The 16,864-nt window shown below is 34.4% G+C and overlaps 1 protein-coding gene across 1 annotated transcript in view; it reads right to left on the reverse strand.

Moving 5' to 3' along the window:
* Positions 1–16,864, reverse strand: part of SPOCK3 (SPARC (osteonectin), cwcv and kazal like domains proteoglycan 3) — a 321,182-nt gene that overhangs the window by 157,108 nt on the left and 147,210 nt on the right. Inside the window, exon 4 of the mRNA XM_064585249.1 lies at positions 3,828–3,942. Coding sequence (XP_064441319.1) covers positions 3,828–3,942 — 115 coding nt within the window. The remainder of the gene's footprint in view (positions 1–3,827; positions 3,943–16,864) is intronic.

The raw sequence follows: 16,864 nt of genomic DNA on the forward strand, positions 1-16,864 counted from the left end.
TGGACAACTTATGTTGTCCAGGTACATCCATGTTGCTGCATTTGGCAGAATCTTCTGTTTTAGTATATACTTGAATGGAATATTACATATCACAATTTCTCTATTCATCCATCAATGAATACTTAGGTTGTTCCCATATCTTGTAAATAATGTTGTAGTGAGAATGGTAATATAGACATCTCTTTGAAATACTGATTTCATTTTCTTGGATATATACCCAAAAGTGGTATTGCCGATCATATGGTAGTTCTTTTTTAGTGTTTGGAGGAAGCTCATATTATTTTCCACAATGGCTGTGCCAATTTACATTGCCATCAACAATGTATAAGGGTTGCCTTTCCTCCACATCCTCATCAACACTTCTTTTCTTTTACCTTTTTGATAATATTGAAATATTTTATGGGTTCTCTTCCATTTCTCTTTCTGTCTCCACTCCAACTCAATATTTCAATTTATGAAGGTGTGTGTGTTTAGATGCATGTTGGGGTGAGGGTAAAGGGCATTAAAGTGATATTATTTAAAATTAATAAAATTTTTAAGAGATTAGAAATACAAAACCATAATAGCTATATAGACACATAATTATTTAAAAAAAAGTATTTGGGAGATTAGAATACTCAAATTTGAAACTAAAAAGAAATGTCATTTAAAGGGTCTTCTGAATCTAGCCAGTCAAGTGAATAACCTAATGGAAAACATGGAATATCATAGGTCTAAAGTTTACTGTGTTTACATACATACTTAGATCATCTAAGATACTTCTAGGGTATATTCCTCTGAATTTGGATTTACCAACTACAAAATAAACACTTTCTAAGGTCCTTTCCATTGCTCTTGATCTTTGGTCCTGCAAATCCCTCCTAAGATTTAGGATTGCATTATATATTATATGCAAATTCTATGGAAAATGATCTCTTCCTAGACCATGATCACAACCATGAATTTCATATTAACCTGGCTATATAAAATATATTAGCTTTAAAATTCATCTGAAATGTCAATAGTCTTTGAATGAAGTTGATTAACCTTCCAAATAATCATTCTGTGTTTGTGACCAAATGATAAACGTTAAAAAAAAATGGTGACTAGGGTGAAGAAAGTAATACCCTATAGGAACCTAGAAGCATATGGCCTTTGTAATCTTGATTTTATGAGTTTGAAAAACAGAAAAATGTATCGTTAAGTTAACAATTGAAGAGGGTACGGTATACTTATTTACCTATGTAAATTCAGAATCTGGAATTTCAAAAATGTAAGCTATTTTTTTTATTTTTGTTACTTGACTGTATATACTTGGACCAATTTGTGCATATCCACTATTGAATACATTAGGAGAACAGAGGAGAAATTAATTTTTTTGACTTCATAAAGGAAATGCAATTTATTAGTTTTTATAGATTATAAGTAGCTTTGAAGAATTTATTCTGCTTTAATATAGTAAAAACATAATATGATGTCAATTTGATCTCAAATGTAGGAAGTCAGAAAGATTTAAAAACTATTTCATTGTGGGTAATTTCTTCCTCATTTTTCTAAAACAGAGATGCTATTAAACAGAATTTCCTTCACTGCCAAAGTCAGTCTATCAAAAGTATGCTTCTAATATAAATGACAGTTGAAAGATTAGAAATGATACTGAACTAAGTTTTACATTTCCCATGTCTCTTGGCCTTTGGCACTGAGTAGAAATGACATTCACAATTTTCTGTACTGCTTTTCCACAGCAGCTAGAAAAATCCTGTACTCACTTTGCCCTGACAATCCATCAAAACAGGATTATTTTAAATTCTTCTTACCTCTCTTTCCACACACTATGGAACACAAATGATCTTTGTCCCCTGACGATATGACTTTAAGAAAAGTTTCCTTCTGGACATACTAATATAAACGTCATCCAGAGAATCTGAGCAACGTGAAACATAATCATTGTTTACTCACAAGGAATCCTCTTCTCAAATGTGTTACCTTCCATATTTAAAGGATATTAAGTTCCTTTTGCAGTTTGTGGGAGGATAGGATAAATTGATCAACATCAAACATATCTTCTCATTCAAAAGTAAGTTCAAAAGCAGGGAATCTTATTGAAGGGAAACCTTGTTGAAGAGTGTGATGTATTAGAGGAATACGCTAATTATGATATTCCTTTTCAACTGTTCTTAATAGCCTCCAATGAAAAGAATGAGACATGGATGTTGAATACGAAGGTAGGATTTACTTTGCACCTGAAATGATTTTCAGAGGAAAATGTATTCGATTATATAAATAGGGAGTGGGTATGAGGAAGGCAGAGATATTAAAGTAGTTCAGTTGAAGGAAAACTGTAATTAGCTCTTAATTATATGGGGGCTGATTAATATATTCAAGGTAATGCCGAATATCCTAATTTGGACTATGCTAGAAGAGTGGATTGGGGAAATGGTGGGGTGGGGAATTCAGAAGGAAGCAAGCTCTGAAGCTGGACATAGGCATAAGGAACAAATGTGAGGCTTAAAGAACAGGGCTCTTGGAAGGCAGCTTAGACCTTTTCTTCCATCACATGTTGTCTTTGTGCATGCACATTGCCTAATGTTCGAGCACTAGCTCACCATGAATTTGCACGTCAATTTATTTTTGAGTATTAAAGTTGACTTAGTTGCCTTATTAAAGGTAATATGATAACATAGGTTTTCATTTTTAAATTATCTGAAATATTAATGAGTAAAGACCAATCTATGTGGTATAGTTAAAGTTCAAAACTTTTATAATCATTATATTGTACACCAGAAACTAATATTACACGTATGTTTACTAACTGGAATTTAAATAAAAACTTAAAAGAAAACCTTTATCTGTACTAAATATTTATCATAGCACTATAACATGGAATACCAAGTATACCATGCTTAACAAAATACATACTTAATATCAAATGAACTTCATATTCACTAAGATTTTTCCCATCTGCAAATCAGTTATTTGTTATTTTTCATAAGAAAAGACAACAAAACTCAATTCTTGTGTTGAGAACCCACAATAATAACTATTAAATTACAAGATTCATATGGTTGCAAAATATATGATAAATGATGATGATGCTCTATAAAATAGTCTTTGACCTAAAGGAACATCTATTCCCTACATTTCCTTCCTTATCTATAGCCGTGAGGAAATGAAACAGCCATAGAGATATTTTTAAAGGCATAAACAGTATATCAAACATGTAAGTAATACTGTGTAAACTACAATAAATAATCTACAAAAGATCAAATCGTGTACAATAACACATAGGGAGTTAAGTGTATTTCATTATTTTATTAGTAGACATCAAACCAATAAAAAGAAAGATATAAGGACTCCAGGCTTAATCAAAAGAAAGTTTAATTTATGAAATCATTCTATTATGAAATTTTACACATAGACACACACACACACACATACAATATATGGGGTAGACATTTTTATTTTAAAAGGATTGTACTAACTAACTAGTTTCACATCTGATCAAACTACTCTATTACTTACTACTTTACCACTGACTAGCTCCAAAAGAATAAAAAGGAATGTCAAACACATTTTAGACACAATAATTTATAGAAGGCATTGCTTTAGATTTCCTATATGTAGTGAACATGTAGAAAAGAAACATCCAACTGTTACTATCAAGATAAATAGAAATCTGTAGAAAAATATTACTTGCTATAATACTTGAGACTTAAAAAAAACCTTCATTTACAATGTAATTACTGTTAGGTAGTAAATTTCATTTTGTATTTAATGACAACATTTATTGCAAAACATTTTAATAGCAAAAACAAATGCAAATCTATAAATAAATTTTCATCACTTACCTCTCTTAACATTTCTGCTTGTACTTGTGGACTTATCTGAAGGACATGGGCAACGTCTTTCACATTTGACTGAGATCTGTTTTCCTAAGACACATGCCTGATACTCTAGTTTGCACTGTATACAAAGAGAAAAAAATAGTTATTTAGATACATTTAGTTATCTCAATACAAAGTAAAGAAAGGGACAATAGCACACTGGTGATTCTATTACACATGCTATGGAAAAGACAGATGACTAGTATGGAAGGAAGAGCATTACACCTGATTTCAACTCTATGAGTACTAATTCCTAAATGTGGCATTTGGAGTTAGTTTCTTAAATGTTCTCAGCCTTGATTTTCTCATATGGATCATTGGAATAATAACACTGAATCTACAGAGTTTTAAGAATTAAACAGGCGGTTTTCCTAGCGCAGTGGCTACCACGAACTGGGCTCTCAGATGTTAACAGAGTCTGAATGAAATTAGTCAGTCAAAATTATTATGGCACATGAAGTTTCGTTTTGTTTTCTTTAGTTTAGCTTAGTTTTGTTTTGATTTTCTTTGTAAACATTACTCTTTGTAGCATTTTAAGCCTGATTATCCTTAACTCATTGTTAATATTTCAGAACTGCACAATTTGACATGACTTAAAAATTGTAAACCTACTCCATCTTTTAAGAGGCAATAATTACCTTCCTACTCTAAAAGAAATAGATCTTGCTAATTCTGAAGTAATGTGATTTCTTTAGTGGCTACGTCCATGAATTTACTCAGTGCAAATTATTTTAAAATTAAATATTAGGGCAGACTTTCTGGCTCCAATCGACAAATGCACCAGTGACTAATTTAATTCAGCTCTGGCTGATACCAAGAAGCACTGAATATACCCAATGACTAATCAGATTACTCATATCTGTACAACATTTTTTCTTTGTCAAATAACTCTCTAATGGACAGACAAAATTCATAACTAGCCTTTCAACAAATGAGTTAAAATTATTACACTTAGAATATATATGTAGTGGCTTGGTGGGCCTTTTTAGAGGAATAAACTCTTTCAAAAAATCATTTTTTTATTATTATTCAATGTTTCAGTAATTGAAGGAAATGATTTTGACTTGTAAAATCACAATACATTTTAAATGTAATTAAAATGCCTAATGGCTCATGAAAAGTAGAAATAGGTAAGAAATTATGAGCACTTTAATGAAAGCCAGATAAGTTATATAAAACTTTGAAAGCTCAGATGTAATATTTTTTACTCTAACTTCTTCTAACTTAATATTTCAGAACCCTGGATCTGGTCATATGAAAATTCTGGCTCATGACATAATTTAAGAAAAGTTCAAGAACAATCGTAAATGGTATGTGAACAGACAAAGCCAAAAGTCAATATTAATTATAGCTAATATTAAATTTTAAAATTTGATAATACGTTATCTCCCTTCAAAGATGTGTTATGCCATACTCATTTACATTCTAAATGTGGTTTATTTTAAAAGTGATTTTTTTTATTCAAAGAAAATGAAAGCCTGAAAATAACTGAATGAACAACAAAAATGCATGACTTGCGAGTTTAAAAAGTTTCACCTCTTAGATAACTTTCTTTGACATAACAAAAATTTTCTAAGCTGCCTAAAATTTGCATGTGATGAAATTGTAGCTTAGAAAAGGATTACTTTATAAATAAAACAATTTCTTTTTCAGAATGGTTCTACCAAACTCTTTTTTTTCTGTGTACATTTCTGTAAAGACCAACAGAATCAGAAGGATAGCAAATCCACCCCATGTTTATAGGTATAAGAATCTACTCCCTATAATTAGAAAACCATTTAGTTTTATTTACTTATGCATTGCTTTTCAAAAGCATCGTCATGAAGAATTTTATTCAAAGAATATTAGGACATTAAAAGTACTATTTTAAAATATTTTTTAGCTACACCCACTGATTGAATTTCTAATTGATGATGTTCAATTTACTTAATTATCACAAAGCTGAAATATTTATAAAGGTATAAGTGAACTAAAATATCACATAAAGGGCATGCTCATTAGTTTATAATTACCAAAAAATGGAAATTCTGTAGAGAAAGACATGATTAATGCATTCCTGATTATCTAAGACCCTTAGCATTGAGAATACTTCAGTTAGGAGTTACTGTGAAAAGCAAGACCGCAAAATGATTTTTCAATGGGCAAAGCTGACACTTGTCAGGGAAAGTAAGTTAAAGTCATTTGTTTAATCACAGGATCAAAGAAGAAAATATGATCTTACTATAGGAGAGGTCTGGTTTGCTCATAGAAAAGACCCCACGTAATAGGGTAATAAATGCTGGGACGGGCTATTATTACAGATTTTTAAGATAATGCAATCACCGTGGCCTTGTTGGATGGCTTAAATCAGAGGTTCTCAGTTGGGGTGATTTTGCCCCCAGGGGACATTTGGAAACATTTTTGGTTGTTAGAATTGTGAAGGAAGGATTGCTGCTGACATTTACTAGAAGCCAGAAATGCTGCTAAACATCTTTCAAGACACAGGTCAGCCCCCCAAAATAAAGCATTATCTGACCTCAAATGTCACTAGTGTCCTGATTTAGCTCTGGACAATGAATAATTAACTAAACTCTCAGGATCCCTTCCATATTTCCTTAGGAATTTTTTCTTGGTCATTCATTAAAGTAATGCAATAAGATAAAAAAAAAAATGGCATAAATAAACTACCAGCTACAAGTACTTAAATTATCCAGGAAAAAAAACAAAAACAAAAACAGACAAGACAAATCAGCTAAAACAACAAAATACACAGCTTATAAATGATGACTTTCACTGAGGTATCCCTACACTGTTTGATGCATTATATTTTGATCAATGAGGTAAGATAGGTATATTTTTTTTAAATAAGTATTTCAAATGAAGTTAGAAAACTTTATGCAACTGATCAAAAATGCATGGCTAAAATGGGATTTGAGCACTATTTTATAGTGCTTCTCATGTAGAACAAGTATATAATTAGCAGTAGCTAAAAATAGCAACAATGTTCTGCTTCTTATTGTAGTGATAAAAATTTTGATTCAAGTGAAAAAATAAATTGGGAATTTGGAATATTATGAATCACGTTTTTTAGGGTTTGTTTCAATCTACCTTGGACTAATATATCACATTATACATCTTTAATACCTTAGACAACCAATATCTTAGACATGATCTGAGCTCTCATGTATAGAATTTCTCATAGTCTGCTGTAGCTAACACTTCTGCAAGTACATGTCCTTCACTTGAGTTTTTCTGATCCCCACTCTGGTGTTTCCCATGTAAAGACAACCCGAGGAGAAAAAAAAGACGTGATTTAGACTTGAATCCATTCATATGTTGGGATTTACCAATTACATACTCATGTTATTATTGTAGCATAAATAACAAGCAGGGAGTTAAGCATAGCAAAAACCTTTGGCAACCCTATGCACTAAAGTGGACACTACCCCATTGTTTTCTCTGTTTGTCACTCTACTTTTCATTAATAAATAACACCCCCTTTATATTGGACAAATGTCTCCTTTTCTCACCAGAAATTGTATTTTGGGAAACTAAATTTTACATACCAATGTTATAGCATACCTCTTACCACAGGGTCAAAGTCCTGTGACATGAGGCAGGTTAAACTCATCTTCCTACATTTTTATTCAGATCTGAGGAGAGAGAAGTAGATCCTTTACAGCAACAACACTAGAGATGTGAGCACAGATACTATTAAAGAAAATTAAAATGAGGAAAGGACCAACAGAGTCCTGAGAACATTAAAGTCCTTAATTTAAGCAATCTTTAAGGTTAAATATGCAAGTCAGTTTCCCCTTACACTTCAAAATGTTTCTATCAGACGTCTAGAAATTGAGTATTATTAAGACTAGTTGAATTTAAGCTGAGATGAGATGACATGAGGATGGTAAGGACTCTTTAACCCAGGTTCAAAAATTTATAATCCCTGTCATGTAGTCATGATCCAGTAAAACAGTGCACTGGTTGGCAACTAAACTATCTGACTAAGGAGAGCAGTCAGGAAAAAATAAGCAACAAATGTATATTATTTTTTTGAATCAATATATCTCTGATTTTCCAAACAAGAATTATTTTTACGTATATTTTACTTTTCTCCCCAAATTAAACACATCTCAAAATATCAAAAGAAATTTCTCATTTGCCACAGACCTAACAATATCTTACAGTGCAACATGAGAACATACCAAGGAGAAAGCAACTTGACACATGGATTATGGACTCAGAACTGATGCAGTACTGTGTTTCAGATGGTTTCTCTCTGAAGAGTACCTGAGGTATGTACATGGGATGGCTATATTAAATTCTGCCTTAAACTCAGTTAAATCCAATGTAGTCCTAGAATGTTAGGATTGTGTATTCCCTCACCTCAGCTGAGATGTGAATATATGCATACAAAAAACCTTACTGTTGTTTATATGACTGACTGATTTGGTTGACTTACAAGATCATATGTTATTAAGTGTCTCTGATTTTGTGATCTGTGTGCACAATGCAGTGTTCATATATGCATTTTCCTCCTTGTTAGGCTGTCATTGTAAACAGGTATCTTAAACTGCAAAATCTGGTAATAAATTTAAAAATTTTAAGAATAAAAAACACAGTGTGTTTATTTTATAATTATTTCCTTTTCATAGGTTGTACTAAATTTTTCATCAAACCAAAATTGTTGTTTAGATTATTCCAGACAAATGTCGCTTTCAATTATGAGTAAAAGTTTCAATTAAAACAAAGCCTACAAAAATACATTGTTTGGGGCACCTGGGTGTCTCAGCCATTAAGTGTCTGCCTTCAGCTCAGGTCATGATCCCAGGGTCCTGGGATCGAGCCCCACGTCGGGCTCTCTGCTCCGCAGGGAGCCTGCCTCCCCCCCTCCACTCCCACTGCTTGTGTTCTTGCTCTCACTCTCTCTCTTTCTCTCTGTGAAAATAAATAAATAAAATCTTTAAAAAAAACCACATTGTTTGATGATGGATATAATATATACATGACATTAATGAAGTCATTTTAACTTACTTTGATTTTTATTTTCATTATTTATGTTAGTATAAAATATGGGCATTGACAGATAACAACTCAAACTTTCCCAGAAGGGTGCAAGGTAGTGAAAAATAATTAAGAAATGGATGAAAATAGAAGGTCATAATACTAAGTACTCCAAAAAATTAGAGTTATATATAAGAAATTATTTTTACAGATATAAACAGCAGTGAATTTTTTTAAAAGAATAGCACCTGGGTGACTCAGTGAGTTGAGCATCTGACTGTTTGATTTCAGCTCATGGGTCATGGGATTGAGCCCAGTGTGGGGCTCTGTGCTCAGTAGGGAGTCTGCTTGAAGATTCTCTCCCTCTGCCCCTCCCACTGGAGCATTCCCTCTCTCTCTCTCTCAAATAAATCTTAAAAAAATAAAAAAATAAAAAACAAATTAAAAGAACGGCAATAAGTAACAAGGGATGTATTTTAAAAGAACACACAAGGAGATGAAAGATTCAGGACAGAAAGTTGAATTTAGCTAATAAGAGAAAAGACCTTGAAGACCTCAAAGTTTTCAATGACTTTAACAATTATACAAACACAAAAATACTAAGGTGTGGTAGCTTGGGCATACATTTCAACGTCTACGGGGTTAACACACTTAAATTTTTATATTAACTATTTCAATGAACATAAAGCTTGAGGAAATTTTTTGTTTATTATGCTTAATAAATACCAAGAACCTATTTAAAATTATGTACTAATGGTCTATAGCCCCTAAACAGTTTCATGCACTGGTAGCAGTGATAATTGGAATGTGCTGGAAGGGAAAGATAGGGAAACAGTGGTGCACTTAGTTTTGACAAAAAGATAGAATCACATAAAACTTAGTTTTTCCACTGTGTAAAGTATTCCTCTTGAGTAAACCTGAGGGAGTAACCTGGGAGACATTACTCCCAGAATGCCCCCTGTTGACTCACTACAGGAATACATGTGCATCTAAGACCACAGCTCATCATACACCTTTGGAAATGAAGAATCCTGGCAATGTTGACTATGGAAAAGAGGATGGACTTGCTAACTGGGGTGATCAAAACATTATGAGGGATGAGTTTATATAGGAAAGGTGAATATAAAAAGGAAAAAACAACAAGGATAAGGTGAGACATAGATAGTGGAAGCAAACTAGTTAACCTTTCAGAAGTTAATAATTTCTTAAATATTATAAATAAACAAGTATCTTTCTAGGATACACACGCATACAAATATATCAATAACTAATTCCAAGTGTGTCTCTCTACATATACTTTAAGATATATCTTAAAATATATAAAATATATAATAAAATCTATACATTTTTAAGACTAAAAAAACAACAACAAAAAACCACAACTCAACATGAGTACATACTGATACCTCCAATTCCAATCCAACATCTCAGGATTCTTTCCAGCCTCCCATTTTCCATGTTTGTAAGTACTTTCTCCAACAATCAGAAACATAGATTTACTTATATGATCACTCTATTTTCTTAATTGCCCAAGAGAATAATCTCACAGCTTTCTAGCCATCTCTTCAGCATAGAAATTCCAGGAACATTCCCCAGTAAATACCTCACACTTCCATGCCATATTACAAAGTTCAAACTTTGTCTATCCACCACTGTGCAATGGATCCACTACCTTTGGGCCAAGGAGGGGAAGAAAGGAATCCAACTTTTTTTTTTTCCCCTGTAGCTGCTCCACTAATTACTAAGAGAAGAGTCCTGGAATCTTATGATGTGTGAGTGAGATTTGATAATGTCTCCCTGTAGAAACTGCTTTACAGATCTTGAAACCATTTTATTATATACATACAAGATTGAATTTATTCTATTAGATTTTCTAGATGAATTAACATGATAATCATTTTGTAGTAATCCTCTTCATCTTCTATGACTTTTATTGGGAAATCTAGTTTTTCTGACACCGTAGAGCTATCCTACTATTTTGTAGTCTTGGAAGACAAGTCCCTACAGATCTCCTGTGTTTCTGTACATCTTAGGAGCATTTGATAGCCTTTTGTTTGGTATTGTATCTTCAATTTTGTTTGTATGGTAATATCCTTGCAAGGTAGAGATAATTCTGCCTCCTATCTGGAAGAAAGGGCAGATTTGTTTGTTTCCCAGTAAAATTAAAATAATGTCTCCCAATAAGCAAAGTTTGAGCAGGCTTGTTTGCAGCCCATTGTGAAATATCCAGATTTCTTTAGCTGTGATACAAACCCAATGTGTGTGGAACATCCAACTGGGGTACTCTGCATTGTCCTGTGGGACTTACAGGGAAAGGAGAATTGATGCAAATATAAACATTGTTCTCCTTGTGTCATAAGTAATAAGTTGCTTTGTTTCTGACCCGAGTCTTAGGTCTTCTGCCAGTATTCATAAACTATGGCATGTATTTGCATGTAGGGTAAAAATCTCAGACCTTTCACAGTTCTTTTGGCAATGAGGATAGGATGCTTACAGAGATATGGCTTTCTGGAAGTGAAAGGACACCAAGCCCCATGGACCAGATCAGAAGATATGAGAAGATTGTCCATGATCCAGTAGCAAATGTTCTGAATGCTCTCACCTGAGTCATGAACCAGAAGTGGAAGAAGGATCAGCCACTGTTCTATCTGCTATTGAAAGTTCTGAGCCTGAGCAGCAAGAAGTAGGATTGGCTGAAACTGTTCAAATAGTGCTTTGGTTATTGCTCACTAGCCTCCAGGCAGGAGGAGGAATGTAGTGTTATCTTGATATTAGGGTCAAGGTTTCTCTATTTCCAAATGAGACAGAGGCCATGCACACTCATCCAAATGTACTGAAGAACTTTGGGGTAGGTGAGAGATTCAAAATTTTGTGGCTATGTTGGATGCAAGCACCATCCGTCACGCCTGGTTCTGTTGGGGAAGGTGAACTTAGATTCAACTGATGGGGTTTGGGCATACTTACAATATGGAAGGTAAGCCAACATGACCTTTCTTGTGGGGATTATTGGACCAATCCAGAGCATGTTGCTGTTGCTTCTACATCTGAATGTGTAGTAGGTGTTGATGTGCTATATGTTTATACTTTGCTGTCTGATAAGTGTCAAGAGAGATCCAAAAGCCAACAATTTTCTAGTGGGAAAAACTTCTTGCCATTTGCCACCAATGCATACTTATAAACTCTAATGTTCCCTGTACAGATGATGTCCTGTTTTTGGAACGTCAGAAGCTTCCGTTCCCAAAGACTCTGACTGCAATATTATTATACTTCTGTCAGCAAGAATGGCTGAATGAACTCCTGACAAAATTCAGAAGCCCATTTGCTAAGTAAAGTTTTTTTAGGACTCTTTGGGTGGATTCACAATGCTCAGTCTCACCGATAGTGAAGGAAAACTGTTATCTCTTTGGTCATCACTGCCAAAAAGCAGTCCCAGCACCTAACTGGGCTTTTGGGGTATTGAAAAGAGTATACTCCTCCCTTGGATATTTTACTTCTTCCTTTATATCAGCCAAATTAACAGGCTTATTTAGAAGGTGTCCAACAAGCTGTGTCATACTCCTGACCTTTCGGGCCCCACTACCTTAAAGAACCCTTTCAGCTATAAGTCTCTGTTGGTACTTTTTTCAGGTCATGCTGTTCCTATTCCAGTTCCATCTGCTGACTCTGGCTATGTCATTTTGTCCTGTGAAACCAACATGCGTCATACGTTTGACTTTTTGGACTATTTGTAGCCTGACAACAGTGCAGCTTTTATCATAAAGTTACTAAACAGGCTGACAAGTAAGGTAACTAACAGACCTTCCATGTCCCTTTACTGTCCTTGGGCATCTGATATTGTAAGCATTGGTATGGTCTCTTCAAAAATCTCAAAAAGGTTTCTGACTCTGCCTCCCTCACTTTAGCAAAGCAGTTTGGTCACTGAATTTTGCTGTCTCCAGAAAGGAAACTTACCCTCTCAGCAGGTCCCTTACTAATTAACAGGATGAAAAGAGGTTATAGATACCTTTTTCAGATATTCAGGCTTTTTCTTTCCTTCTTCTAATAGCAACCTCAGGCTGGCCTCGTTGCTGTACCCCTGCAGATGACAGCTTGTCCAAAGGGGACCTTGGAAATTCAAGCTTAATTCTGACTCAGCCACCTGGATTGTCTTGTTGGATTAACATGGTCCTGGATCACACTGCTCAGTAAGTCCCCTGACGGTAGTCCATGCAGCTAGAAGTTGGGAACACAATGTGTCTCTCTTTAACTTCCTTTGTCCCTGCTGGACTGGACTCCTATAGGTGAAATATTTACGTATAGAGTTTAGGGGTTGAGAGGAAGAAATGGGGCATTTTACTTTCTGTAATGGGGCACACTAATTTTGTGTTTATGGAGGGAGAGCAACAACCTCAGCACAAAGGGAGGGAACACCTTAGACCCTGAGAGAAATGGCGGAGGGAGAGAAATTAATGATCTTTTGTCTTTCAGAACCACCCTTATTTCTTTCCTCCTCAAGGAATGTGCCCTTGTATGGTTTTCCCAAAGGGTTGCATATGCTTAAACTTAACTGCTGGATTTTCCTTTCCCTAGACATTTCCTTCTCTACTCTGCTTCACCTAAATGAAAAGTCTATCAGAAAGATAAAGGAATGGCACCAGCTCCTGAACCTCCCAAGCAAAGCACCTGCCAATACCTCCCGAAATCTTTCTCATCTCCATTCTCAGTCATTCAGTGAGATGGCTCAGTGCCACCAGTTGGTTGCTTCGAAAAATAGGACAGGTTGAACAGACTGCTTTCCAGCATCACTCCAAAAACAAGGAGTAGACTCAATTATTCTAATTCAATTGGAAAATCAAGCATCTTCCGGTGGGCTGGAAGGTCACATTTGATGTACTATCAACCTGTGTCCCTGGAAAAAATGTAGTTCTTAATTACAGGTCACAGCAGTTTTAATAATATTTTGTTTCCAGGACACCATGTGCACTGCTGGGACAGTTCTCTTAAATGGAATCCAGGCATAAATATGCCTCCGTACAGAAAAGATGGTGATTTGCACTTCAGCAGTGGTCTAAGAGAACTTCACGTTTAGGAAGCAACACCGGTAGATCAGGTAGCTCTCAGGAAACTGACATCTCTCCTCAATGAATCTATACTTAGTGATTCAGTTCCAAGTGGCAATCTGGACTCATTTTTTATGAGCACCTTGCAGGAATTTCTTTCTATAGCACAAAGTACCCGATCAGAAAGAATCTTAAGTGATCAATGATACCACATTGTTCCTAGAAGGCATTCAGGTCACCCTCAACTCAAGTGGGAGTCTGTGCAATCACTAAAGCATCCTGCTATACCCGGATTAGATCCTCAAGCCAAGTACAAAGACTAAGAGAGAAAATTGAGGCAAAAGCCACCTAGATTTCTAAGGTAAACCTTGATGATTTATGGGGCTTGTTCAGGTGGTTGGGCAAGGACCCCAGAGCAGGAAGGGAGACATTGCTGAGGCAAATATTGTATGTAGATTGGTTTCATTCTTCTGCTTGGAGCTTCCTTGCTGCTAGCCTTAAATAAATGCTGCATGAGACAAACTGAGTGGATCTGGTCCCAGCATCTGTTGATCATGTTAGTTGGAATGGTTGATGGAGTGGTGTATTTATAGGTAAATTCTCTGGAAGCCAAAAAGATGTGGAAATGAGAAATGGGGTATTGTTTGGAGGTAAGTCTCCATGGGTCGCTCATATTTCTGCATATCTTGCAATCAGAGGCCTAGGCTATTTTGTTCTGTACAATCTTTTCAAGGATTTTTGTGTAGAAAATTTGGACAATATTTTCTCCTGAAGTACTTGTTTTGAAATTTTAAAAATTTTCTTTCAATATTTTAAGTGTATTTTTAAAATCCCATTAATCCTTTGAGATAATTTTTGTTGGTGTAATGATATAATATTTTAAACTTTTTTGGTCTGGTTAGATTTTATTTTATTAATCTGTCATTTCACTACAATGTGTCTAGATTTAAATTTCTTCTTATTTATCTTATTTATCTTGTGCACATTGTACTTCCTGTATAGTGAATTCATGCCTTTCAACATTTGTGGAAAATGTTCAGTTTTTCTTTTACTATCCTTCTCCACCTTATTATTTCTGGTTTCTCCTTTTATATTTCAGAACAATTTTTTTATACCTTTTCATTCTACTTTCTATTCTTTATTTCCCTTTTTGGATCATTTTTCTGAAGTATTTTCTGAAATATGTGAGCTGTTTTTCTGAAATACACACAAACATATATAATTACATATATAACAGTTTATTCTTGTTACATATATTTTCTGTTTTATACATATAGGTCTATATTCACATACACACATATACTGTAGGTCATTAATTCTCTTCATCTAATCTGATATTTAATCTATCCATTTAGTTTTTTTTTTTTTTTTTAAGATTTTATTTATTTATTTGACAGAGAGAGACACAGTGAGAGAGGGAACACAAGCAGGGGGAGTGGGAGAGGGAGAAGCAGGCTTCCCGTGGAGCAGGGAGCCTGATGTGGGGCTCGATCCCAGGACCTGGGATCATGACCTGAGCCGAAGGCAGACACTTAACGGCTGAGCCACCCAGGCGCCCCATATCCATTTAATTTTAATTAAAAAGTTTTATTTTAATTGAATAAATTATATTTGGTTCTTTTACAAATTTAGCATTTTTTGAAATTATATTGGTTTTGTTTGTATATTTCAAAATCACTTTAAGTCTTTAAACATTTCACGCATTAAAAATATTTTACATAGTATTTGTATGTTTCAATATACCTACTTGTTTGTCTAATGATTTTAGTATTTTTTCTATTTTTTTTTTAAGATTTTATTTATTTATTTGACAGAAAGAGACACAGTGAGAGAGGGAACACAAGCAGGGGGAGTGGGAGAGGGAGAAGCAGGCTCCCCACGGAGCAGGGAGCCCAATGTGGGGCTCGATCCCAGGACCCTGGGATCATGACCTGAGCCGAAAGCAGATGTTTAACGACTGAGCCACCCAGGTGCCCCGATTTTAGTATTTTAGATATCTGAAACTTAAATATGGTTATGCTATTATTGTTTTTGGCATTGTTCACTCTTGCTCGTGTTGTCTTTTCTCATTTTGTTTATTAGTTTATTTCTGTTATATAAGCATGTCACTTCCATTTATAATATTTATTTACTTATGTGTGAGCAAAGAGTCTGCAAAATAAAATCTGGGGAATCCTTAGGAACTTGAATTACCAATACTTTTCTACAGAAAGAATTTATGTTGGGGTTCCAAATATCAAGAACACTGCCTACATGAAATCCCTTAAATTTTACTTCTTATACTGGAGCTTTCCTGACCTCTGCTTGGAGGTAGTGTAATCCAAAAACCCAGATGCATAAAGAACAGGTTCAAAGGTATAAATATTATACCATAATAATAGCCTTATTACCCAAGGCTACTTCAGAGAGAAATAGGCTACTTTTCATATTCTTAGTTCTCAATGACAGATACTTTCCGCTTCATTTTTACTGGGCGTAAATCTTAAAAAAATAAAAATAAAAAAAAGTAAAATACTAAAATCATTAGACAAACAAGTAGAATCTTCTAATTCGTATACATCACAATATTTTCATGTAAAACCTACTGTAACATTCTTTTGCAAGGTGTTCATCTTCAAATTTCCTGATTCTAGCTATTGATAGTATTTTTTTTCCTCCTAGTTTCTATATTATAATTTCTTGCCTCCCAGTTTCAGTTCGCTTTTGTTTAATTGACTTGCTTCAGATGCAATAGCATATTTAATCCATTGCTAATTCACATAATAAGGCTAATTTCCTTGGTAGAGCACATTTAGGGTGGAGGGAAATTAAATGATATTACGACATACAGTGATCATAGAGTATTGTGGGAAAATACAAATTTGCCCATGTAGTCACTGAAAAGGATATGGCAGGCATACACCATTGGATCAAAATCTTTTAGATTTAGATTTATTGATTATCAATATTTCAAAGACAAATGTGTGAAACAGACATAGA

Source organism: Mirounga angustirostris, unplaced genomic scaffold (genome assembly GCF_029215605.1).
Source record: "Mirounga angustirostris isolate CCGP_5_RB_7025 unplaced genomic scaffold, mMirAng1.0.hap1 SCAF_2, whole genome shotgun sequence".
NCBI classification, from domain to species: Eukaryota; Metazoa; Chordata; class Mammalia; order Carnivora; family Phocidae; genus Mirounga; species Mirounga angustirostris.